At 35.9% G+C, this 26,466-nt stretch overlaps 2 protein-coding genes across 8 annotated transcripts in view; one reads left to right on the top strand and one right to left on the bottom strand.

The window, feature by feature from the left end:
* Positions 1-1,569: 1,569 nt before the first annotated feature.
* The window catches only part of LOC138714974 (magnesium-dependent phosphatase 1), a 38,233-nt gene continuing 13,336 nt past the window's right edge, over positions 1,570-26,466 (bottom strand). The window contains exons 4-7 of one of the 3 annotated variants that reach the window (XM_069847307.1): positions 5,361-5,449; positions 3,764-3,834; positions 3,597-3,678; positions 1,570-3,316 (exon numbers count right to left, since the gene is read on the bottom strand). In XM_069847307.1, coding sequence (XP_069703408.1) covers positions 3,252-3,316; positions 3,597-3,678; positions 3,764-3,834; positions 5,361-5,449 — 307 coding nt within the window. In that variant the 3' untranslated portion in view covers positions 1,570-3,251. The remainder of the gene's footprint in view (positions 3,317-3,596; positions 3,679-3,763; positions 3,835-5,360; positions 5,450-26,466) is intronic. The other 2 variants (XR_011336139.1, XM_069847308.1) reach the window with 2 other exon arrangements.
* LOC138714973 (uncharacterized) lies at positions 5,424-23,243 on the top strand. 5 transcript variants are annotated; one of them, XM_069847302.1, is made up of 8 exons: positions 5,424-5,565; positions 7,517-7,680; positions 8,093-8,521; positions 11,494-11,664; positions 14,070-14,153; positions 15,699-15,866; positions 17,065-17,235; positions 18,609-23,243. In XM_069847302.1, the coding sequence occupies exons 1-8, from the start codon at positions 5,534-5,536 to the stop codon at positions 19,403-19,405; spliced, it is 2,016 nt and encodes a 671-aa protein (XP_069703403.1). In that variant the 5' UTR covers positions 5,424-5,533; the 3' UTR covers positions 19,406-23,243. The 5 variants fall into 5 exon arrangements, with proteins under 5 accessions (XP_069703403.1, XP_069703402.1, XP_069703405.1 ...); XM_069847301.1 differs by having other exon boundaries at positions 8,090-8,521; XM_069847304.1 differs by having other exon boundaries at positions 5,433-5,570; positions 8,090-8,521.

The raw sequence follows: 26,466 nt of genomic DNA, 5'->3' as shown, positions 1-26,466 counted from the left end.
AGAAACCTTAATTTTAAAGCTTCATGTTGCTGTGAAAAATCCAATTAACACACTCTAATTTGAAACTTTTAATACATGCAGGGAGAGTCGTAATTGTGTACTATGAAGTATTGAAGAGTATTCTATATTCCAATATAAACAGATTTTGTTATATAAACATATAGCTGTAATGGCTTTGTTATCGAGATATGTCAATACTGTGAGACACTCGAGTTGGTGTTACATAGAAGCTATTCATGCATTAGTCACTCAAGCGACATTCTACAGTACACAGGAAGTACAAGTGAAGAGAGAGAAATGCTAGTCTGTCAATAGGTGCTGCATTTGCGCTTTCTGTAGATTGAACTACCACAACAAACAGTACCACTCACAACACAGTTGAACACATGACTTCTTCAAGATGAAGCATCTGCGCATTACCATCATGCGGTAAAATGTCATTTGAATGAACAGTATCCAGATAGTGGACACAATGGGTCCGTTGCATGACCGACACGATCGCCTAAACTCAGTCCCTGCGACTTCTGGTTGTGGGATCACATGAAGGGACTAGTTTACTCTCATTGACATGCCATGAGAGAGCATCTGTTGATTGCAATTGTGGCTGCAGGAAATACAATCTGGGACATTATTCCAAAAGCAAGATGTTCATGTCGGAGGAGGAAAACATTGTATTGTGAAGTGAATAGTGCACATTTCGAACATCTTCTGTGAACATGTGATGTAAATAATCATATCATTAAACAATACTCTCAGAAAAGTTGTTGTTGTGTTGTTTTCTAATGCCAGGCATTTGACAATAAAGTCATTTGACCTCTTGCACTCCAATATTTTTCAAAGATATTATCATGACCAGCCACTGAAGCACAGATTTTGAGGTGTTCCGAATCCATTCCTTGGTTTGAGTTGCGCAATGGACAGTTAGGGGACTGATATATTCCAATTCTATGCAGGTGTTTGGCCAAATAATCATGGCCTGTTGCCAATCTAAACGCAGCTACACTCTCAGAAAAGCAGCTATTGTCTTTTTGTAACTGTTCCAATCATTATCTCCATAAAGAAGCATAAAATTATATGAATATAATTCTCTTTCCTATATTTAACTTTAGTTCGCATTTTCAAATTTCCTGAGCAAATGCAGCTTGTAAATAAAGGCTCTGAAGCGAAATCATTCCTATAATATTTTGGAAAATATTTACATTATGATTGATATTATACTTCAACTGGTATTGACAGTAAACATACATTTCGAATTGTTGATAAGACTGCAAAATGTGAAGATGTTTTTGAGAAGTGTAGCAGTGTATGCAAGCCTTTCTGTTATAGGTTCTGAGAATGATTATTTGAAACATTTAGCAATTGAAGTTTGGAAGTTACCACTGCATTAAGTACAGATGAGACTCCTTGACTGTTGTCTTTGAGTACACCTTCCTGGTAATTCTGCATTATTTAGCATCTTCCTAGTTGACTTAGCCTTGGTATACCCTCTTCTACTTCAGTTTGAGAGATTTCACTAGGATTCAGAAGATGATAGAAATAACATCGAAACTAGTCAATCAAGTAAAATAATTTAAAATGTTAACACAGTGAAGATGTTATTTATTTAAATTAAGTAACTTGATAGTTAACAGTGATGATATTATTGTTAAGTTTGCTGCCTTGACAGAGAGGATTGACTTGATTGAAAAAATTAGCTGAGTCGTGCATGATTGAATTAATAATATAGTAAGACTCTTTCCTAAGAAGTAGCCAAACCATTTTTCATATTTGTAAGTAGCTCTTTACCTGTTATTGCAGGCATGAACTGCCAATGATAAGCTGTTTTCTCTTATTCCTCAAAATGCATGAACAGTTTAATAACATAAGTTCCCCTCCAAAAGAATAGCTGAGAAATAAATTTTCTGTAAATATTAACTGAGGCGCAGATGCAATAACAGCTTAAGTTGAAAACCCATGTTTTGAGAAAAACAATGTCAAAGTTTTAGAACAATATAGATATGTTAATAGTCCATATACTCGCATCATTGTTTTGTATAATATTTTAGACTGTATAAATTATTCAAATCCGATGTCATTTATAATTTAAACACAACCCATTTTTAAATATTTGTAAATAAAGTATGGAAAACGTAAGACGTTATTGCATAGAAAGTCTGAGACATCTTAAGAGTATCTAAGCATTAAACCAGTAGAAAAGTGTTATTTCATGAAATTTATTGAATGAATAATAAGAAATAATAGTACATTAAGACTTCAGTTTATCAAAATAATTCACAATAAGAATTTTTAGGTGATATGCTCTTACATTTTTTAAATGGAAAATATACTGTACAAACAAAATAATGTTCCTTTTAAATTTCTAATACGAAAAACATAAGATGTATTAAGAAAATAAAATCTGAAACTATGCTACAGACGAAAACTCCTCTACTACAGTGTCAAATATTCTTATTCATGATCACTGATTTCACTTTCAGAATGATTTTCATCCAGCACTGGTTCAGAATCCAAAATATTTTGAAGAGAACGTGCATTTTCTGGTTTTAAGAATTGCAATAATGAAATATTTTTCTTTGGTAATTTTAAGCCAGGACAAGAGGGATTTTTTTTAGATTAAGTTCTTCCCTTGGTGGTATATTATGTCCTACTGAAAAACTGAATGGCTGGAAAACGGTACTGTAAGTATATGATGCTGCCAAAGATACTGATGTTTAAAACATGAGTGTAACATATTTTTGTATTGCGAATTTTGAACCTTTCAATTTAGCACAGCACTTCGAATAATGAATTCTCCTGCCATTTAGAGTCAACGAAACGAAATACAACTTTTACAGTCGATAGAGAAAACATGGAAGATTATGAAAATGCCATAGCCAGAATAACGACCCAACTAGAGTTAAGCTGTTATTGCACCCAGCGCCTCAACTGTACTCTCGTGTAATTTCACTGCTTTTGCAGATTCAATTGTCAATGTATAAGAACAGAAAGGAAAAATATTTGTGTTTTTTCTTAAATTCTTGTAACTAAAACATAACACTTTTATTTGCAATCCAGACCAGTCATAATCCTTGGCTACATATATGTACAAACAATATTTACAAATAAAATTATCTTAAATATAATACAGGGAAAGGTAGAGACAAACTACATTAGTACTGCAAGGTACAGTATAAATATTTGTACAACATATTTGAGGTGCGATCCATACTATGTAATTTTATAATCCGAGAGCAAATGTTTGACTTATGTATTTAAGTTTTACAGTTCTGAAAAGGAATATTATCGAGTTTCCTTGTCTCTGGGAGTATCCGCAACTCTGAAAGTAAAAACGAATAAAGGAAAGAAACAATTTTATGAGCTCAAGAAAAACATATTGAAGACAAAACTGAAGCAAATAATAATATTTAAAAATTAATCGAATTTTGCTACAACTCGATTCACATTAGAATTTAATTCTGTACCAGTAATACATGTAAATGCAACATACTTGTAACTATTAATTTAAAGACTATCTTACAATTGCAATATATGAATTACAATTAAACTATTTTAATTCTTATTCAAAAGTATGAGTATTAAATATAATTTATACACACCATACTTTCCAGCTTCCACTTCACGGGCCTGCACTACAGACATCTTCAGTTCTGCTTCTACAGCTTTGGAAAGTTCAATCATCTGCAACAAAGTAAAATGAAGTTTTGTGACTTCATGTTAGCTATCTCAAGTATGACAGCAGCACACATTGATAAAAATATATTACCTCGCATATTGCTTCAGAATTCGTAACGTGCTTATTTTTGTTATATTCCTCATTAATTCGCTTCCTTGCAGCTGAAAAACAGAGAGATGTTATGTATAAGCATTCGCAAGGATATGAGAAAGGTTGCATGTACACACACACACACTTCTTGTATTCTCAGCATTTTTCACTTTGAGGAAAATTAAGTAAGGGTACATAATTATTAGAAGGAAATTATTGAAATTATTTCTTTACTATAGCATCACTACATTAAGGTACAAAATGTATTCACATCCTTGAGCTATAGTCGAGTCGTACGTATTGTAGGCCCTATACGAAAACAGTGCCGACGTCAATTTCACAGCGAAAATACAGATCAAAAGTTGCTGTGAGCAGGTGGGATCCCTCAAGTGAGCTGAAAGGGTAGGCGGCAGGGAGGGCAAGCACATGCATCTCATTTCCGCGAGTTTCGTTACTGATACACAGAGAAAAGGTGAGTTTTCGTAAGGTCAAATCAGTGACAGATTAGATTAGATTAGGTTAGGTTAGTTTAGGCTTTTGGTATGCCTTGGAAGAAAGGTCACATTCTTAGACAATTGTGAGTATGTATATGCAAGGCATAGCAAAGGCCTAAACTAACCTAACCTAACCTAACCTGTTACTGATTCAACCAAAGCGAGTTTTCGTAAGGTCGAATCAGGGATATGTTAGTTTAGGCTTTTGGTATGCATCGTTGCTGTGCCTCCAAAATCCGCTATATGCATTTAAACAGATTTTTCAGGAGAAAGAAAAAAGCATTAGGATATCACTTTTAATTCCCTTGATTTTCAGAGCTACTTTCAGCATGATTTCAATTATATGAAAAACGGTAAATTGCCTATAATAGCCTACATTTTCTGACTTAGGAAAACTAAATAGATACATTCTATTTTCATATGCATCCTAATTTGCTAGCTTAACAATAATACTAGTTACTGGTACCAGTACTACAGTATTTCCAATACTTTTCTTCAGCCTGAAGTTACAAATAACTTGGTCTAATATTGAGTTTATTCCGACAAATTGCGACCAACTTTTTTTCGAATAGAAGCATAATAGGCCTGATATTCACTTGTGCCGTTCCTTCCGGGAAAAGTTTTGCTTCCTTCTCTACCTCCCTTCTTTTCCTCTTAACCAAGAGTGACAAATTACCCCATTGTCAGTGACAAAACCCACCAATTTTGATGAGGAGACAGATTAGTGACAAGTAACCCACTGTCAGTGATCAGGTTAGTAACACAAGAAATTCCACTGACGAGTTGTGACTGACAATAGCGTAAATCGGGATGGAATTAGCATCGAGGTAGTTCCGGTAATTTCGGAAGTGAAAATCGTTGAATTTGTAAGGGATTTTTTGTCGAAATGCAGTTGCTCGTATAAGGCATAATAAAAGCCTAAACTAACCAAATCTAATCTGTTACGGATTCGTATATGCAAGGTGTATAAGCGGAGTACGAAGGGAACTACCTCAGCGCTAGTTTAGCCTTCCTCCTCTCTCTCTCTCGTTAATGTCCTCCATTCCGTTAAACTATTATATCTTCGAAATGTATATGTTTAATGTCATTTAATTATACTTTACCCTGGGCTTCCCTTACCCTGTAATACTGCAACATCATCTTTGAAAACAAGTTTTCGTGCTCTATGGAGATTTTTGAAGGACTGCAGCACCTGCAACAAAAACAATTCAACGTATAGTGCTTTTATGTTTTTTCTATTGACGAATGACGAGGCGCAGCGCTGTAGTGCAAGACGATGAAACATGGACGCCTTGAGAACTTTGAAAGGTTAGGTAGGCCTACTCATTAATGGATAAAAACTAAATCATGGTGTTTAAACGCATTTGCTGCCTTTCTTTAAATAATTTACAGGTGCGCCAAATTTTCATGCATATGACATGTGCATACAAGACTATTCCGTACCTGTCGCCTTAAGCTTGAGTTCATTTTACACAATAATGTTTGTCTCTTGCCAAAATAAGTAAACCTTCTTTATAGTTGGTATACCTGTTTTGTAACCAAGTATTATAATTATATCATAATTAATTAATTAATTTCGATAAGTCATATGGTTTTCTGTGTAATTATTCTTCTATCGCACCATAAGAATGACTTGATGCTTGAATACATCTACGTGGTGTGATGATATTCTTGATTATTAATATCCATCAAGGCGCGATTTCAAACCTGCAATGCTGAACAATCAAGCAAGAACGAAGTAAGTACAAAACAAAATGAAATGAATTTCTAGTAAAGGAAGGGACATTACTTACTTCTCTAGCGTTATTTTAACATTTAATTTATTGTATCCCATAGATCTTATATCAGCACTGAAGCTAAATACGTGGAACAAGTCGGGAGTTATACAATGTTCTTTTTTTCTTGGGGGGGGGGGGGAGCAGAGAAGGTCAGGTCGAGGATTTACCATTAATTTCCTGACATTTGCTTACGGTTGAGGAAAACCTCGGAAAAATCCCAACCATGTAATCAACCCAAGCCAGAGTGCGGCTCCAGATATGTAGGCAAGCACCTCTGTCGACTGAGCTATGTCCGTGGCTCTATTAAAATATACATTACACAGCAAGCAGATTAACTCAATTTATAGGCCTAAACAATTCATCAGTTGAGTAGAAGGTATGAGTATGTAAATTTGATTTTGTTCTGAATTTCTTCTCTTGGCCCTTCAAAACTTTAAGACAATTAGGCAATGCATTGAAGACTACTGGTAATACATGAATAGTGAGGATAGATGGAGATGATTTTGTCTTATTAAAATTATGATTTTTATATTAAAACCTCGTCAGGGAAAGAATTTAGTCTACTGGTACTCACAGGGTAAGGTCATCATTTATAAATTTTGAAAAACGATGTCCTTTTATGCACACCTGTCATTATCCTTATAAGTAGCTTTCTCTTGTAAAACAAAAATATGTTTAGCCTCAGGTGAGTTTCCTCACAATACCGGTACTAAACTATATTTCATTATAGAATGAAAGTATGCAAAGTATGACATTTTAAGAGTGTTTATTTATATCGCCAATAGAAAATAAGGACCTTAATGCAAACAGAGTTCAATTTAGGAGGTCCGGTAATATATTCTATGTGTGTCTTCTATGCAAGTGATTATCTAACTCTAAATCGAGAAAATTTGTGTTTAATACTATAAATATCCTGAGATCGGTTCCATTTAATATAATATTGTAGAAAAACCGAGCACTATATATTATATGTACTAAATTTGATTACACTAATTTTATCAACATTGTGTTAGTTTATTTTCACTAATCCATTAATTATATTTAATACTGTATTATAAGCTTTTATAAACATGAAGCATCATTCTGTTTACTTGCCATAACACTTTATCATCTCCAAATAAGATTATCTGGCATAAATTACTTGATTATAATTGAGACTAAATCATTAGTAGGCCTATAAACTGAGAAACAAAAGTGAACCTAAAATTGGTCCCTGGGGAACTCCAAGTTTAATATTTCTAAATTCTGAGTGAGTAACATTCTGAATATTTGATATATTCATTTCCACTTCATTAGTAATATAAATATCAGAAATGAAATTAATTTAAATATCTATAGATCTCTGTTTATAAATTCTGCTTTGATTATATCCGACAGTGAACTGTATTTCTTAAGAAGCCAACTATTGCTAGGAAGAAGAAAAATGTTTATCTGGCTTTACGATGAGTAGGCCTAATGTTTATTTCATTTATATTTTGTAGCACTGATGGAGGAATGGATGATTGTCCGCAATGCCACAACCCAATAAAGTCACCACATGCTCGCTTAGTTCAAGATTCATGTGGACACAAGAAATGCCGCTTATGTCTTATGAAAGATGAAGATGGATGTCGTTTGTGTGCTGCAAAACATGGAATTGGAAATAGTTCGTGATTCTCTTTTGTTATTGTTATATTGCTATTGCCCGGGCCCCTCTAATTGTAGCCAAAGTGGAGATCTAGAATATGAAATACCCTGTAGTGCGAATACAAATGAGCTACTAGTACTTTTAGAACATAACATATTAATTCAGAGTTAATTCAATAAATGGTTAAAACTAAGATTGAAAAAAAATATCTATAGGCCAATAACTTTCACATAATTTAAAATTTCATGTACTCATGTTAGGCCAGAACTTAACTCCACAAGTTCGGTCATGTTTTTGTTACATTTGAATGTTTTACCAGATGTTTGTTTCTCTGAAATAAAAATCTGTATAAAGTTCTATAATTGTTTAGTTACTGGTATAACTCGAAAAAAACTGACACTAATGTACCTAAAATATTCTTGTTTAGCAGCAATTAAAAAGGAATCCGGTGGAAAGAAACTTCCAGTACCCCCTCCAAATATCCGGAGGCGCAGTCGGAGGAAGTTATTAACAGCCAGCACTGACAACTGCAAGAGCCAACCCATCCATGCTGTTGACGTGGTTAAGACGCACAAACACAAGAAAAAGCGTTTCAAAGACTTCGAGGGACACAACAGTTATAAGTCATCTCCTTCAGAAAACGAAAATAAGGATGATGCAACAGAAACAGAAATCCTGCAATCAGAGAGCAAGGATACTTCGGGCTGTTCTGAAGGGACAAAAAAGGAAGAATTTGATTCTGAAGGAGACATGGATGTGTCAGAGAGCAAAGAATGTGATGAGCTGGAAGCAGCAGAGGTTAAAGTGGAAAGAAAAAGGAAGCCCCTCGTCATAGCCAGCCATATCACTGTGGTGCAAGGTGACTTCACTAATACCACACACTCATTAGCTCAGTGCTATATATAGGAGAAACCAACTTATTATTACATTTAGAAGTTTCAATTTTTACCATTTCGAAATTAATATTTATGGTATTAAATTTAGAAATTTGGCTTTCCACAGCATCTATAAATTTCACATTTTTAGTATCATGGAACTGTCTTTATTGATGAATATTTTCAGGTCAACGCAGATTACTGGATCACATTCCATTGTGGTAATTCCAGTAATATTTTATTATCACTGATTATGATTGTGTTGTTTTTCAATGCAGCTTTCATTGGAGACAGTAGGGCAGGATAACAGAAGTATCAATGATAATAATAATAATAATAATAATAATAATAATAATAATAATAATAATAATATTTCACTTTCTACTATATAAATGAAGACTTCGCCCAATTTTCCTTGATGTATTTAGGCTTTAACCAATAATATATATGTTGGACGATTACTGAGGAAAATTGCTTAATTGTGACAATGAAAATGTCGGAAAATATTACAGAAAAATGTTTCATGCACTAATTTAACAACTTTTGATCTGCAGAGTGAGTTCTTCAAACTCATTTAATCGTTTTAGTAACATACAGACAGAAATCACACATAGACACACACGTTTATAATTTTCATAAAATGATGTTAAAGTGGAGCTGTTATCTGCATTGATCTAAAGCAGCGGTCATCAGCACAGAACACTATGGGGCTATCGTCTCTTACCTGCAGAGAACACATTGCACTATGGTGCACTCGTAATTGCTAGCGGGTATGCTTTCTACCTCTTCCTGCTGCACGACAGTGCACACGGGGTGGCTCCGCTTACCCTTTGCCCATTTCAGTGAGTGCTGACGACCACTGATCTAAAGCATGTGAAATATATAGATGTCACAAAATTATAAATTCGTAAATGAAAAAAAGCCAAATTTTTAAACTGAAAAAGTTTAAAATACTTAGGTCATCGTACTTTAAAAAGAGCTTGTGTAGAATGGGTTTAGATGATAATCTTGACTATCGCAGGTGCAAGTTAGAAAGCAAAACAGCAGAACATGTTCTGTGTCACTTTCCTGTTCTCGCAAAGTTACGAGAATCTATATTGGCAAATTTTTGGCCCAATTTGGTTATCTTCGACAGTACTCTGATTTCGAGCATCAAGTTCGTCCAGTGTTTTGGATGGCTTGAGTTATGTAAAAGTCGCTAGGAGATGCTAAGTAGATTCTATAATAAGTGGCCAAAGTGTGTATGGGTTTGTCTCACTGTCTTCCCCTCCAAGCTAAAATGCAAATCATGACATCATGGATGAACTTTCAGAATACATTTTGTATCAATTAATAACCAAGCATCGATCTAAGCTCTAACCCAACCTATTTCACACTTTGGCATGTAACATATTATATACAAGGTGGGTGGTGTTTAGTGACAGCAATGTCACAGAATAAGTCCTTATAAGATAAAAAGAACATAATTTTCGTCTGCCATTTTGCGTTATTTATTTTTATTTAGTGGAAGATTGACTTTGTTCAGAGAAAAAATTGCAACTTCGCAATAATTTCAGTAGCACATGCACTCCTTCTCTACAGCAGTTGGGGGGGGGGGGGGAAACTGTAAACAAAGACTGTCTGCTGAAAACTCTGCTCTGCAAAAAGCTCTACCACCTACATCCCACAGTACTCAGGCTTTAGAGTGAAGCATACACCTACATTTCGGCATTCGGCAACAGTGTTGATAATAACAGAAACATTACCTTAAAATGAGGTGAACAGGGATGCAGGCATAGGGACAAAGTTTTATTATTTTTTTATTTCTTTATGTCAAAAAGTAAATATATTAAGATACATACGGTAATCTCTTTAAAATTGTAACACTTTTAAAGTTTAAACTGAGTTTTAAGTTTTAAATATAATAATAAGAGTGTTTATTTGTTCACTCAATTATGAATGAAAACAAATACTCTTATTATTATATTTAATCTTTAACACAAAGAAATCGATTTTACGATATACAAGATATCTGTTGGACTTAAAAACTTTAGTGTAAAGACGTTTAGGTATAAAATGTGTATTTCTGTATGTGTTTAAAATATAACAGAATAAAAAATTATCATGTAAAATCATTATTTCTGGGAAATATATGCGCAAAACAACAAAATGGAAGAGGACTTTTCCATTCATACTATACTAAGAATTCATCCCTTAAAAGAAAACACTGAACACCTTCCACCCTGTGTGAATGTGCACGTGTGTGTGTGTGTGTGTGTCTCGCAGGGTGATTCATGGAGATCATGCAATACTCTAAGAAATTATTTCTGATATTACTGTGATTAAAAACATATGTCATATTTTTAAAATTGACTAAGTTACATGCTTCTGAAAGTTGAACATAAAAGTGGAAATTATGAACATCAGCCTTTCAGTATCTAGGAAAATGGTGCTGGATGTATTATAAATATATTAAAGTACATTCACATTATTTCTGACCAGAAAAATTTGTATTACAGTTGGGTTTCAAAGACCCCATCTTCTACAGCAATGCACATAGTTGCCCAAGAGTGAACTGTGCTCGTCAACATAGTATGTATACTAGTAATAAATCAAAATTGTCAACAGTGGATTCAATTTGCAGTTCATTGTGAATTTTTTCGGGATACTTTGTCCATTGTTCCAAGCATTGTGAGCTATTTACAGTACAGTATAATTCTGAACGATCAAGTGAAGTTCATAAGAATCTGTGTTACAGATGCAAGAACTGTTTTTATTTCCGAAACTATTTAAAATCGGACACATGTATGTCTGAACTTTTTTCTCCACAATATCAGGAATGAGTTCCTAGAATAATGCATGATCTAAGTGAGTCACCCTGTACACAATTAGACATACACGAATTATGAACTATGATTTTATTAACATGAATGTTTTCAATTCTCCATTTCATTCTGAAGTGTAGCTTGTGTTGCAGGTAACCCTGTCATGTACACATGCACCGTGTGTGTCAAAACATTCAAGCGACGTGAGCACATACGGTACCATAACTTCTGCGCAACTGGGGACAAGCCTTACAAGTGTGAACTCTGTGGACAGAGCTTCGCATCGAAGCCACACTATGTGTGCCATCAGCTTAGCCACACAGGTGCATGTAAAGCCATTACTTTTATTTTACAGCAAGTTCTTGATTATCAGGGCTAATCACCAGACAAATGCGCATGAATAATGAAAACACAGATAATACGATTTTTACTTGTTTATATATGTTGTTGTTTGTTGTTTTCTAATGCCAGGCGTTTGACAATAAAGTCATTTGACCTCTTGAAAAATGGCAAGTTGTAGCCGATTTAAGTAAACACCATATTTTAACGTTTTGGTGGCTACTTCATTCACACACAACCCCCAGAATGTCTGGAGGACCACACCTGCTGTTGGTCGACGGGTCCATTGGACCTAGCTAGGAGATCTTGTTGATCACCAGCTTTCCCTCCTTAAGCCACTGGAGGACGATTTTAGTGCCATAGCAGGTCAGCACTAGGAACAGAAAAGTAGAAAGAGGAGGAAGGAAAGGGAAATGAACCCCTAGGCCTCGAATGCTCTAATGCCGTCAGGGTCGAAGAAAGTAAGAGTTCAGTCAGAGGACTGGATAGGAAAGGGTAAAGAGGGAATTAGGTATTGGTTAGAGGAAAATTATACCAAATTCAGTCATTAACTCATCAAGCTGACCAGTGCTAATTGATGAGTAGCCCCTCTCTTTAGTTCAGCTTGTAAAATTATGCTTACTAACAGCTGCACCACGGGAAGGTACTTGTTTATATATATATATATATATATATATATATATATATATATATATATATATATATATATACTAGGCACACAATACTGTGTTTGAAAATTTAATAAGTTTGGCATTTAACACATTCAATCATCACTGTTCACAGTAAGCTTTGGAGTGTGTTAATACCATTCTAGATTATGCTGAGCAGTAGGATTTTAATTACACTGATAATGTTGCACTTCATAACATTCGTACTTTTATTCATTGTACATACACCAAGGAGAAGAATAAGGAAACACTGATTGTTGTAACCAATTTCAACAAGTGTACAACCAATCAAATCTTTTCGTCTGGTCATCAGTTGACAAATATACATATAACCTTTATAAACATATTACAATTAGATTTGCGTCAGGAAATAAAGTGGGAAAAGGTGGCTTGTTACAGACATTTTTATACCAAGGTCACTTTGAGACACACACTCGAATCCCAAGCTCGGTTCAGATCTAATAAAAATTTCGTGACAACAATACTATAAAATAAACTTCATTGGTGCGCGGATAACCTGCAAACCGGATAATCCGCGCGCGGATAATCGAGAGTTTGCTGTATATATGCTCTAGAGCAAGAAAACTGAAGAAATGTCAACACTTAAGAGGAATCAAATGAGAATAATAAACTTCTCAAGTGACATATTCCTATACAGATAGATGCAATACAATATATTATTGTCATTAATTTTGTTTCACAAAACTGTGATGGTTATTTTATTTTATTTTATTGGGTTATTTTACGACGCTGTATCAACATCTAGGTTATTTAGCGTCTGAATGATATGAAGGTGATAATGCCGGTGAAATGAGTCCGAGGTCCAGCACCGAAAGTTACCCAGCATTTGCTCGTATTGGGTTGAGGGAAAACCCCGGAAAAAACCTCAACCAGGTAATTTGCCCCGACCAGGATTCGAACCCGGGCCACCCGGTTTCGCAGCCAGACGCGCTGACCGTTACTCCACAGGTGTGGACTTGTGTGATGGTTATCGAAACAATGATAATAGGATCATTTGAATCTATGTTCTAAAAACAATTCGTTCAAAAAATAAAATCTTTGAACAAAATTATGCATTGGAAGATCATCCCTTAATGCTATCACATTAATTAAATTTAACAGCCAGCGGCAGAGCTCAATCCGCTAAGGCGCTTGTCTGCTGATCCAGGGTTGCATTCGGGCATAGATTCAATTTCCACTTGGGAATTTTTGTCTGGTTGGGTTTTTTCCGAGGTTTTCCCCAACCATAAGACGAATGTCACGTTATCTATGGGGAATCCTCGGTCTCGTCTCACTATCACAAATTTCATCGGCACTAAATAACCCCCCAAGTTGATACAGCGTCGTTAAATAACCAAGTAAAAAAATTTAATTGAATAAAAACAATGGATAAACACCCCAAAAATTTTTTTGTTATAGGACTCTAACATAAAAGGTAAATAAAGGCGTAAATCTCAATAAATACTGAATCCAAAGTATTTATTGAGATTTACGCCTTTACCTACTTTGACATGAAATTAACAGCTGATATAGTTTTATTTTAGATGCTGTGTCACATAGAGAATGATCATGTGCCATGTTGTGCAGTACTGTCATCATGCGTGAAAGTTTTGCTTATAGACATAACCATGTATTTGAGAAAACTATGAGTACAATAAAAATAACAATTAAAAAAGGATCTGTACTGTCATCATATTTTCTAATGATTGTTATGTTTGCAGGTGACCGTCCATATGTTTGTGAAACATGTAACAGAGGATTCAGGCAGAAAGATAAACTCACCAGGCATATAAGAATTCACACAGGTAATATTGAAGTATATTTAAAGTTAAATACCATAGTTTCCCCTTTCGAGTAATTGCCCCACTCCCCAAGATCTATAGGGTAGCCACCGGCGTGGCTAAGTCGGTTAAGGTGCTTGTCTTCCGGTCTGAAGTTGCGTTCGGGTGCGGGTTCGATCCCCACTTGGGCTGATTACCTGGTTGGGTTTTTTCCGAGGTTTTCCCCAATCGTAAGATGAATGCCAGGTAATCTATGGCGAATCCTCAGCCTCATTTCGCCAAATGCCATCTCGTTATCACCAATCTCATAGACGCTAAATAACCAACTAAAAAAGATCGTTAGAACGTTTTTCAGAATTTTATTTTCCTCGTGTAATTCCTCCCTTTTACATTAAACAAAACTGGACACTCCTAATCCCTTCAATAGCATATTTCATGAAGATTCCAAATATAGAGAAAATAAGTGTGGGAAATCCATCTCTTCTATAGTGAAAAACATTTATGATTACTCTGACGACAGAAGATGATCTGGATTTGTTGTCTGTTGAAAGTAGTGGAGTGTAGAATACATGTACATTTATTTTACATTTATTTTCATTATGTAATTAACAAGTTAATTTTGATAAGAATATTTTACGCAAAGCTTAACGCCATTATTATCACATCACCACCATCATTTCTTAACAGTTTCCTGCAGTGATTTATAGTGTCCAAACATCTGAGGAGAGAAAATGAAACAAAACTATTTAACAAAATGATCAATATACTGTATCCAGCATAATGCAACACATCCAGTGACATGCAGTCCACCAAAGCATGGGTTTGGTAGCACTGATTGATTATAAAAATCACGACATATAAATCCATGATTAAACTTTCAGTTTATTTAATCATAAAGTCCTGAAACGTTTCTAAATGTTTTGTTAATTATAAATCACACGATTGGCAAGCATGTACAATGTACATCTGCGACCCGAGCTCTGGCAGGCAGTGCCCAAACAGAATGCACTGTGGAAGGAACGTTGCCATGACAAATCATGTCATCATAACCAATGAGGAAAGCCTCACGAGATTCGAAGACATGTATATAACCAAGTAGTCAGTTGCCTGCCAGGGCTGTGTGCGCGAGGTAAAGTGAGTGTAAAACATACTGTTTCTCTCATGTTTGTTTGTACCAGGACTTTGTAGTAACATTGTGTATGTATATATAATGAGTGAATTTCTGATTCACTACCTAGCATGTAAAAGAAAGGACCAAAGAGGAAATTACTAAACTATATGTCTTAAGCACTTAATTTGTGTAAATATTTTATGGCAGACTACTGATTATCCGATTTTTTCGATTAACCGTCCAGTCCTACACCTTCATTACCATGGATAATAAAGGTTATACTGTACTTTGTTTTGTGATTAAATTATTAAGTTAAAATGATTCTCATTGTTGAACTACAATTATTTGAAATCACACAACCATAGAACACTTAAACATTCCACACAATTCTACGAATCCCCTGCCATCTTTTTATTTAGATTTAAAATGTGAAATGTTGCATGTGGTGACTTTTATAGGAGAACGTCCATATGTGTGTCAGCAGTGTGGCAAGGGTTTCGTAGCATCCTATGGCCTCAAGACCCACCTACGTATCCACACTGGAGAAAAGCCTTATTTGTGTCCTCATTGTGGACGCGGCTTTACAGAGACTGTCAACATGCGGAAACACATCCTCACCCACACAGGTAAACATGCCAGCCACTATTCAGCCTAACTTGTTTATGAGAAAAGAGACTGAATTTCGATTGATGGTGTTTCCTGTAAGAAGGAAAGCGGATCAATCAATCTTCTTAATGTATCCAGCTGTTTGCTGACAACATAAAATCCACTATAGTCCACTGTAGTCTAATCAGTTGTTTTTCACGAGAAATGAGGGGTATTTTGATCGGTGTTCATTATAGATGCCTGTTGCTAGTAGCCAGAGTTGGGGTGTAGTCAATATATACTGCAGGGTTGTGTCTTCTGCAACTAGTACTGATGATTTTAATTTACTTCTTTTGTGGTTTATGGATGGACAGTATAGAAAAATGTGTGAAAAGGATAGCGGATAAAATAACTAAAAAACTTTCAACTTTTAAAAATCTCTTGAACCTAGCAGTACACACTTTGATAAGGAAATTACAACCAGTTTAAACAGCTAGTTTCCAGAATCAAATTGTGTCATCCTTGTGGTTTCCATTAAATGGGATTTTTTTTTTTTTTTTTTTTTAATCCAATGCCACCAGGTTGTCTTTTCGACATTTCTGGTCTTCTCTCCTGGCCGTGGCTTAGTTGTAACCCACTTCTGAGGTTTGGGCGCCTGGAAGGCAGAGTTACATTACCCCGAATGGGAAAATGTTGGCTTGTAGATCAAGTGCCTGTAAAAGATTCTCTTGCTTCATAAATAAAAATGAATAAAAGAAATGATGTACAGATCTTTCATTACATCTCTGCATCTGTGCAATGTCACAGTCTGCAATGAGGAGGAAGAGAGATGACAAAAGGTTGTAATGCTTTTTAGTACTCGATACCCACGACAAAGATAAGCCACTTGAAATTTAAAGGTCACTTGCCAGCAGAGAGAAGAATCAACATGCGTCATTATATAGATTGCCTAAAAATAGCTCGATATTATATAAAATGCGTGAGCATTATATGAAATACCTATTTTTTTTCTAATGCTCGGTATAATTTCATCTTTTTTCTTGTAATGATTGAAATTATACGGAAAGTAGCATTGAAAATCAAGGGAATGCTTTTTTCTTTCTCCTGCAAAATCTTTTTAAAAACACATAGTGGATTTTGGACGTGCAGCAATGATAATACATGATTTCACACTGTCTGTGACATATCTGAACATACTGGTAATTCAGACATCATGTTACATGGGCCCATGGTTTGCAGGGGAGAGAAACTTCATGTGTGAAGGTTGTGGGAAGAGCTTTGGGGACAAGTGGGCACTGATCCATCACCAACGCACCACACACTCCCGAGAGCGGCCATACAGTTGCCAGATCTGCTATCAAGCCTTCTCCAACAACAAGTATCTCAAGCGGCATTACTTAATCCACTCAGGTAAGCCTACACAACAACAGCAATCATAAAATGGGTATGTGTATGGTGGATAAAATGTTTTGCTAATGGTATAAAATTTCATATTAGTTTCAAAGCTAAAAAACTAAGTAAAATAATAAAATATACAATTTCTTAGCACACGATTTTTAAAACAGGAGACCCTTATCTATGGTACACTGCCAATATTGTTTTAATTGCTCCTTTTTTTATCGCATGATCCATTGCTTTGGAGTCATTCCCAATAATTAACCATTTTAAGCTTAAAAGTAGTGTGCTAACTACTACTATACAAACACTGAAACAAAGTACTGTCTCATTAAATGAGATGTTTGTGAGTACAGGGCACAATTTCACTGTCCTGAACAAAATTTACTTTTACTTTCGCGTTCCCATAATTAATTTTACTCATTTTTAACAAGTGTTTCTTTCCGAACATGCTCATGTCCGCATCCCAAGTATTGTGGATAATGGAAGTTCCAAGTGAAAAAAAAATATAAAAAACCAAGGGAAGTAAAACGAGGGATACTGTATCACACTGAGCCTGTGACATGGTATAAGCAAAGTGACCTTTATATCATTCTCACCTACACTTCCTGCTCGTATTTATCGATATTTCTTTCAGCTAAACTTAATGGTATTCTCCTAATTGAATTTTCACGTTATCATATACATAAAAAAAAATTACAATTCCATTTTAATATTTGAGGAGAAAAATTCGCTCCAGCGCCGAGGATCGAACCCGGGTCCTTGGTTCTATGTACCAAGCACTCTGACCACTGAGCTACGCCGAATTCAATCCACAGCACCGGAACGAACTCTCCTCCTTCAATGTTTCCTTTTTTTTTCAATATTACAGAGAATATTCTGTAGGACAAATTAATAAATCTATAATATTCCCATAGCTAGCAGTGCATAATAACTGCGGATTCCCGGCCAACAACTCGCTCAGCTGAGTGCGCTCCTAGTATAATGGCAGTTCACATTGGACATATACGTCAACATATATATGCCTAACTTGGAGTCAGGCCACAAAAAAGGAAACACTGAAGGAGGAGAGTTCGGTCCGGTGCTGTGGATTGAATTTGACGTAGCTCAGTGGTCAGAGTGCTTGGTACGTAGAACCAAGGACCCGGGTTCGATCCCCAGCGCTGGAGCGAATTTTTCTCCTCAAATATTAAAATGTCAATATTACAGAGAATATTCTGTAGGACAAATTAATGAATCTATAATAGAATTGCCATGTTCACACATTTCAAGTTCTTATGTAAAATAAACAAAATTGAACCGAATTTACTAAATTGCAAACAAGCTTTAACTATAGCTCATATTTTTTCGAACATATAATAACCTTGTGTCACATTGTGGCTTTCCAGACATACGCCCATACAGCTGCTCAATATGTGCTACAGCATTCAGGCGGAAGGACAATTTTGAACGACATATGAAGAACACCCATCCTGAAACCCGGGTCCCCTCACTCAATCTTCTCAACAAGCCTCACAATGGGCAACTGGAGAGTGCTCCACAACAGCAGCAGGAGCAGCAGACACTGCCACCACCACCACCACCACCACCACCACCACCACCACCACTGCAATCCCCTACATTCACAAACAACACAGGGGATACCTTGGAGAAAGTGTCGAACAACATCTACAAGCAGGTAGCACAGCCTGACCCATTCTCCGGGTGCATCAAGACTATATCCAGAGTGCCAAGCAAGTCGCCACCTAAAGAGGTGCTGGACCCTATGCTTCACACAGGCATTACGAAGTTGTTAGACCCAGTGCGGACAAGCAGCATCACGAGCTTCCGAGATATGTTGGACCCTGTGTACAGCATGAGTAGTGTGCCACTCTTCCAGCAGATCCCAGAAGCAAGGCAGAAGTCCCAAGCCGTGCCTGTGATCAACAGACCTATCACACCTGCTGTACATTATCCAAAAATAAGAGAGAAAATCACAATCGAGGCTACGAACTGTGTCCCAACCATCACTAAGACATCCAATGTTTTAAGTAACACGAACCTTGCACCACAGAATGTATTGACGATAGTCAACACTGGCAATCTGTGCAAGAAGACGGAGGACAGCAGCCAGCTGACCCCTCGAACACTCCAGAGTGATCTACATTGGCGCAAAATGCTGCAGCACCAGCACACTTTCATGTGATCATGATATTGCTTCAGAGTGAGATGTAAGCTGCAGTCCGATCACAGCCAAACTAGATAATACACAGACTGGTCAATCTTTTGCATACACTTCTCTTTGCTACTATGGCGCTACTTAGTTGGCGTAATTTAGAACTGTATCAGAGGGCATAATCATTATTTACTTTCATATTATTGTTGTATGTTCTTGATATTACTGTAATCGGTAGCCTATTTTATTCAATTAGAGTCTGGCTGGGCAGAAGAGAAGGCCTGCTGGCTTAAGCCTGCCAGATTAAATAAATATTATTATTATTAATAAAAAGAACTGCTCGAGATATTAGATTATACATGCACCTCGATTATCATGGAAGTCTTAGAAAAATCATTCAGTTGAAATATTCGTGTGTTACATTCCACGAGACTTAAATTTCTCGAAAGAAATATCATTAAAGTAAAATATCAGTTATATATTAGAGCTCTCGATTGACTACCAATTTAATTGATTAACCAGAAGCCTTTAATCGATCAATCAAATTTTAATTGATTTTAAATGGTGTTTATAAAAATATCTAATATAATTTTATTATATAATTCTATATAAAAAGAACACACGTTTTTAAAAATATTCTTAATTTTATTTACGTATATTGCAAATAATTATTAAGAAGCGATCTACACTTATGATGTATACAAACGTCAATATGTTGGCAATACTTCAAAGTTTATTCGTTATTTCAGTTTCTTTAACACAGGCTTCATGGTTAGGTGCTTCAATGTTCATTGAAAAGATAATTAGCCATAGATTACCTGACATTTGCCTTATGGTTGGGGAAACCCTCGGAAAAAACCCAACCAGGTAATCAGCCCAAGTAGGAATCGAACCCAGGCCCCAGCGCAACTTCGAGTCGACAGGCAAGTGTCTTAACTGACTGAGCTACGCCGGTGGCTTTCCAGCTACCTTCATGTGGTTATTTTGACAAAGAACAACATGCAAATCTAGCTTTCAGGTAAAGCTAGATTTGCATAATATATACGTTACTGTACATTAACAGAAAACCATAATTTCAAGTCACACAGTTTGTGTGCACTCGATGTGGGTTTCTGGCATCTTGTCAGCCCACTCAAGGTGTGTGGATATAAGGAGAAAAACTGAGACGGTGTCGGGTGGAGCTCCTGGGTAGGTCAGTCTGTAGAGCGCTGGTGCATTCAGCCAGAGGTCCCGGGATCGATACCTTGAAATTATTAAAAAAACAACATGTCCGCAAATAAAGAACATTATACTGTACGTCCTTTCCATAGTTTGTGAAAATAAATGGTCGTCTAAGCCACTTTTTCAAAGTAAAAAAACTATTAAGGAGGTCTTTGTGCATAGATGTACACTTAGTGGCAAAAAGAATGGGCCGGCCGACAATTTCTAAGTTCGAGAGACATAACATTGCGCATGCTCGTCTCGTCAACGCCATAGTTCACGAGGTAACACATAATTAAACCATTTAAATTTGCTGTATTTTGATTAAGAGTCTAAAATATGTAATAAAATCGAATGGCAGGTTGATTCTAGATACATCAGGGCCCTTGAATAGTGAAATAATAATAAAATTGATAAATACAAAATCAACCGGAGCGAATATGAACAGGAAAACCACGTATTATGCCGAATCAACATTAACTGTCATAGTAGCGTAAGTTGTTACGGCATTGGTCAAGTTGATAGTAGTAGCTCAAGGTTCGAATCTCCCTCAAATCTTCTTTTTTTTTATTACAAATTTGCCATCATATGTGTCTCGCAAAGCTATAATTATGTGGCGATATCTCTTAGAATATGCCCAAACTCTAATAAATAATAAACCTCCCTCTCTCTTTCAAGCAATACTGCTATCTGTTAATACAAAGTTCTGTCTCGTCATTATACTTGAAGATGGCACAGAAACAATAACTCATTGCCTTGGTTCGCATAGGTTATTCTGCGTATGCTACTCTCCGACAGGACTTCGATTGGAGAAATGTCATTTTCTCCGACCAGGTAATTGCCTCCAGTAGCATTCTGCGTATGCTACTCTCAGACAGGACTTCGATTGGAGAAATGTCATTTTCTCCGACGAGGTAATTGTCTCCAATAGCAACGATAGTACTGCCCTAGTTTATTGTATGAATGGCCACCGATACAATGAACGCTTCGTGAGACGAATTAACAAGTCGCGTTGCGTGTTAGGGGTGGATGTCATACAATGGGGCAGGACTTCTGGATGCATCCACGGGCGGTTTACGGCAGAAGTCTATGAACACATTTTGGCAAATGTAATGATCTCTTCCGCCCAAAAACGATATCCAGAAGGAACACTTTTCTTCCAGCAGGATAATCATCTGATACACACCGCGAACCGGATTCAAAGATGGTTTACGAGGAGGTGTGATGTCGACCCAGTCGACTGGTCTCCAAAATCACCAGATATGAATCTGACTCAAAATTTGTGGGCTGCAGTCAAAAGGATCCTACGCTCTAATTAATTGGGCAGAACAACCACCTGTTCGGACACCTGAGGAATTGTGGGACAGAGTTCTAGATGCGTGGGAGAAGATGGCCAAGAATTTAGACCTGTTCCATAATCTTGTGGACTCCATGCCGCACAGAATGAGGGCAGTTGTTGATGCAGGTGGTTTGTGGATGAGATACTAGTCCCCACCACAGGCCTTGTTTTGTTAATATATTAAAAAATTGTTTCGTTTTGTTAATTTAATTATTTATTTGTGTTTGATATGCGTCCGGTTTTTTAGGGTATGAAACAAGTATTTTTGTTTATACAGGCCAGGTCTCACCTACGAATAGCCCACAGGTGATGGGCAATAATATTTTTACAAGGCAGGCATAACGAAGTTTGTTAACAAATGCCATTTCACATTTAAAATAATAAATTAAGTAAAAGTTAAAATAAAAAAAATAATAATAATTTTACCATATCGGGAAGCGAACTCACAACCTCTGGTACGGATGTCAGACTTCTTACCACTGCCTTGCAGTGGGTTACGTTTACACGAGTGAACCGCGCGATAGAACTTAGCATTTCTGTCGACCAAGAGTCGGCCCATTCTTTTTGCAGCTAAGTGTACTTACAGATTTATTTCTTTCAACATTCATGAAGTGTTGTTGAATGTCATAAATTCACCTACAGAATAGAGAGGGTGAGAAATTAGGTACTTCTTTAATTTGGCCCTAAATAATCTTATGTTTGAGTTTGATGATAATTAATAGAGCAACTGTGGAATGTAAGTATGAGAAACAGGAGTATCCTGCAGAAACTTATCACTAAGCACTATCTTTGACCACAAATTCCAGTTGGGCCCACTGAAATTCGAACCTCGGTTACCAGTAAGGAAAGCCAACACATTAGCCTTTCGGCTAACAGTATGCCCAATTATATAATTTAATATTGGAGTGAAACTAACCGAACAAATGCACATATTTCTTTCATTTAAGTTAGTAATCGTATATTCTATAGAGTAAAATCTTTAGATTCGTTAATATTCACACACACGGAAATTTATGATAATTTTCCTTTTCTTTTGCACATTTATGCTTGTATTTGGATTTAAAATGAGGCGAGCAAGAATTCAGCATATTCATTTTCTAATATGGTAATGTTTTGTGAAATTAGGACACAAAAATATTCAGCACAATTACAGCTGCCATACTGTACATGCCCAATAATTCTAATTTCAGTGTTACCACATAACTAAGCAGTGTCATGCATAATACATCTAAAACCGCGTCGTGAGCAAACTGTGTATGTTCTAGTTGGCTGTTGTTCATTGCAATAGAATGTTCTGTGAAAAGACCAAAGCTTTAAGTGATCCCAGTTGTCTCTTTTTGAAAAGGTTCGAAGATGCCCAATAGTGGACTATATTTAAAAGAATTTTTTTTTTTTTTTCCTGTTAATATTTATAATAAAGTGTCTTCCAACAGTGAAGTTTTTTCTCTCTCTCTTCCCCTTCCTTCCTTCTAGTTTTAACTTTTTACAAAGAATGTTTGAAAGTTAAGGTCCAATGTCTCCAAATACACTGTCCTTAAAATATGTTGTTGTTCTTTTCTAATGCCAGGCATTTGACAATAAAGTCATTTGACCTCTTGCACTCCAATAGGTATCCAATATTTAACCTCTTCTTCGAAGCATTAGACTTCTCTCTTCCGAGTTTTTTAGTTATTAGATTTTCATATAGACAAATAACCAGTCTTTCACACACCCTCCATTCTGGGGTCCAGTTCCGATTTCTGAATACCTTTTTCTAAGCAAGTTATTTTCTATTAACTTTCTTAGTCTGCTATTTTTCACCTCCTATAAATGTAATTTGCCGTAACATGGGTGTTTAGTGAAAAAGTGACTATACGAAAGAAGTTAAATTTATAAAACTCTTTACAGAAAAAAAACACACGCGCGCGTGCGCGCGCACACACACACACACACACACACACACACACACACACACACACAAAAACACCAAGCAGTTGAGAAGTTCACTAAAAATAAAAAAATTGGACAAATTTAATTAAATTTCGATTTTGCTAGTGTGGCAGAGTTGAATTTCATTTCTGAGAAGATATGGGTTAACCTAAAATATTAAATTCACCACCCTAATGACAGAATGACAGAGAGGCAAAATATGTGTGTCTAATGCTCAATATTTAACACTGAAGTCCTTCTCTGTCTTGCTTCCCAATATTTAGATGTAAGGCGCAAAATATTACATTTCATATTCTAAACCTTTCCTGCTAGTGGTATGGGAAGAATAATTTGTGTAAAATGCAATTGACACGAAACCATTTTCATATTCCATAATTTTTTGGTAAAATTTTCATATTTCATAAAATACCTTCATTTTTTTTATTCATTCATTCAATTAGTGTTCTGCCCAAGGGCAGGTCTTTTACTGCAAACCCAGCCTTCTCCAATCTTTCCTATTTTCTGCCTTCTTCTTTGTCTCCTCATACGATCCATATAAATGTCGTCTATCACCAGATTTCTTCTGCCCCGAACTCTTCTCCTGTTCACCATTCCTTCCAGTGCATCCTTCAGCAGGTAGTTTTTTTCTCAGCCAGTGAGCCAAGCAATTCCTTTTCCTCTTCCTGATCAGTTTCAGCATTATTCTTTCTTCACCCACTCTTTCCAACACAGTTTCATTTTTTATTCTGTCTACTTCACACATTCCATATTTTTATATCTTGCACAATTTTTCCCCCCTCCATTAATATTTCTGTAACTGCTGCTGAAATGGATTTTCCAAATTATAAGAGGACAAAAGAGATGTTTTCAGGAAGCACTTGAAAAACCAAAGCCATCCATAGAGTCGATGAATTCGAGAAGCCACAACAAAATAAGTGGTAAACAGATTTCAAATGTCAGTTTTTTTGTCTACTTAATTTTTTTTTTTTTTTGTAACTTCATGGGTTTTTCATCATACTAAATAGTAATTAACTGACAGAAGGTGTAATATTTTCCCAGAAAATACAGAAAAATTATTTGTGTTATATTGTAACCAGTGTTGAGTCCTGCTAATGGGAAAACCTTTTTTGTTCTCTCTTAGTGTAAAAGAAACTCGAGTTACCCAGTTCTTGCATTCAGGTGAGGATTTTACGATGCTGACATTTCATTTGATAGCATAATAAATTTATAGACAAAATATTAATCTCTAAAGGCTTATTTTGTAAATAATGATATGAACTTCCCCAATTTAGGAACGAAGATATTTTAGTATTCATATTTTGACCAAATTTTTTTTCTATTGTGCTAGTCTCTACTGATGAACAACAGGAGTTGAATTCTGATGTGGATGAGAAATGATCAGTAAATAGTGCCAGGAGCCTCATCATTCATAACATAATTCTATGATACGGGAACTCAGATTTACTTCCCATCCAAAACAAGCCATAATAATACTCTTTAAAAGTCCAATGCCCTCTGTCAAATCTAAACCTGCAAAGCTTCAATCTTTAGGCAAAAACCTTAGGAAGACAAAATGCAAAATGTATACAATAAAAGATATAACTTAAGTGTCCAGAACTGGCAGAAATGCCTAATCATTTGTATGACTTCACATCGAAAAACTCATAAAGGAAAGGGATACATATGAATCACGGTAGAAGAAAATTTACAACTTTTCTGCCAGAAATCAAATTTCACTTTCTTCACGTAACATAATTAGGAACATCACATCCAGACGTTTGAGATGGGCAGATGTAGCACATATGGGTGAATCTAAAAATGCATGTAATGTGTTAGTTGGGAGACCTGAGTGAAAAAGACCTTTGGGGAGGCCGAGACGTAGATGAGAGAATGATAGTAAAATGGATGTGAGGAAGTTGGGATATGATGATAGGGACTAGATTAAACTTGCTCAGGATAGGGACCAATGATGAGCTTATGTGAGGGTGGCAATGAACCTCCGGGTTCTCTAAAAGCCATTTGTAAGTAAGTATGAAGTCATAAATTAAGTTCTGAATTATGTCACTCTTTTTTTAAGATCATAATGTGATCCCATGTCTTAGGTACCATATTTCTAGGATGATATACCCAGTCATACCGAGACCAGCATTGCAGCAGGATGGGCACAACTTAATTAAATTACCTATGCACAATTTATCTGAAGATAAATTGAATTTCTTCTTTTTTCGAAATTAAAGAAATCAAAGTGATATGAAGTGTATCCTTTGAAAGAAAACATACGTACAATATTTCAAGAGTTTACAGAAACTGGCCTTCATGACTTTTCTTACTTCCCTCACTCCACAAATTCAGAATACTAATGCTCTTCTCATGTCGAATACAGAAACGAACGGACCATTGTCATAAGATATTTTATTTTCTTTATTACAGAACAAATTCGTTATTCCTTCTGCCAATGTTAAAAAGAACAGCTTGTGTCAATAAAAATATACATTTAAGGCAAAAAATATACTCACTGAATGTCTCAAACTATCACCCTTCCATTGTCATATAAAACAGCTTTATTTGCCTATATACTGCAATTAAAAGATTAAATATGAAAAGTATATATATACGTAAATGCCTACACTGAAACACACATACA

The sequence above is a fragment of the Periplaneta americana genome, chromosome 15 (genome assembly GCF_040183065.1).
Source record: "Periplaneta americana isolate PAMFEO1 chromosome 15, P.americana_PAMFEO1_priV1, whole genome shotgun sequence".
In the NCBI taxonomy this organism is placed as follows: Eukaryota; Metazoa; Arthropoda; class Insecta; order Blattodea; family Blattidae; genus Periplaneta; species Periplaneta americana.
The sequence above is the reverse complement of the archived record's forward strand: the minus strand, read 5'-3'. Positions and strand labels throughout refer to the sequence as shown.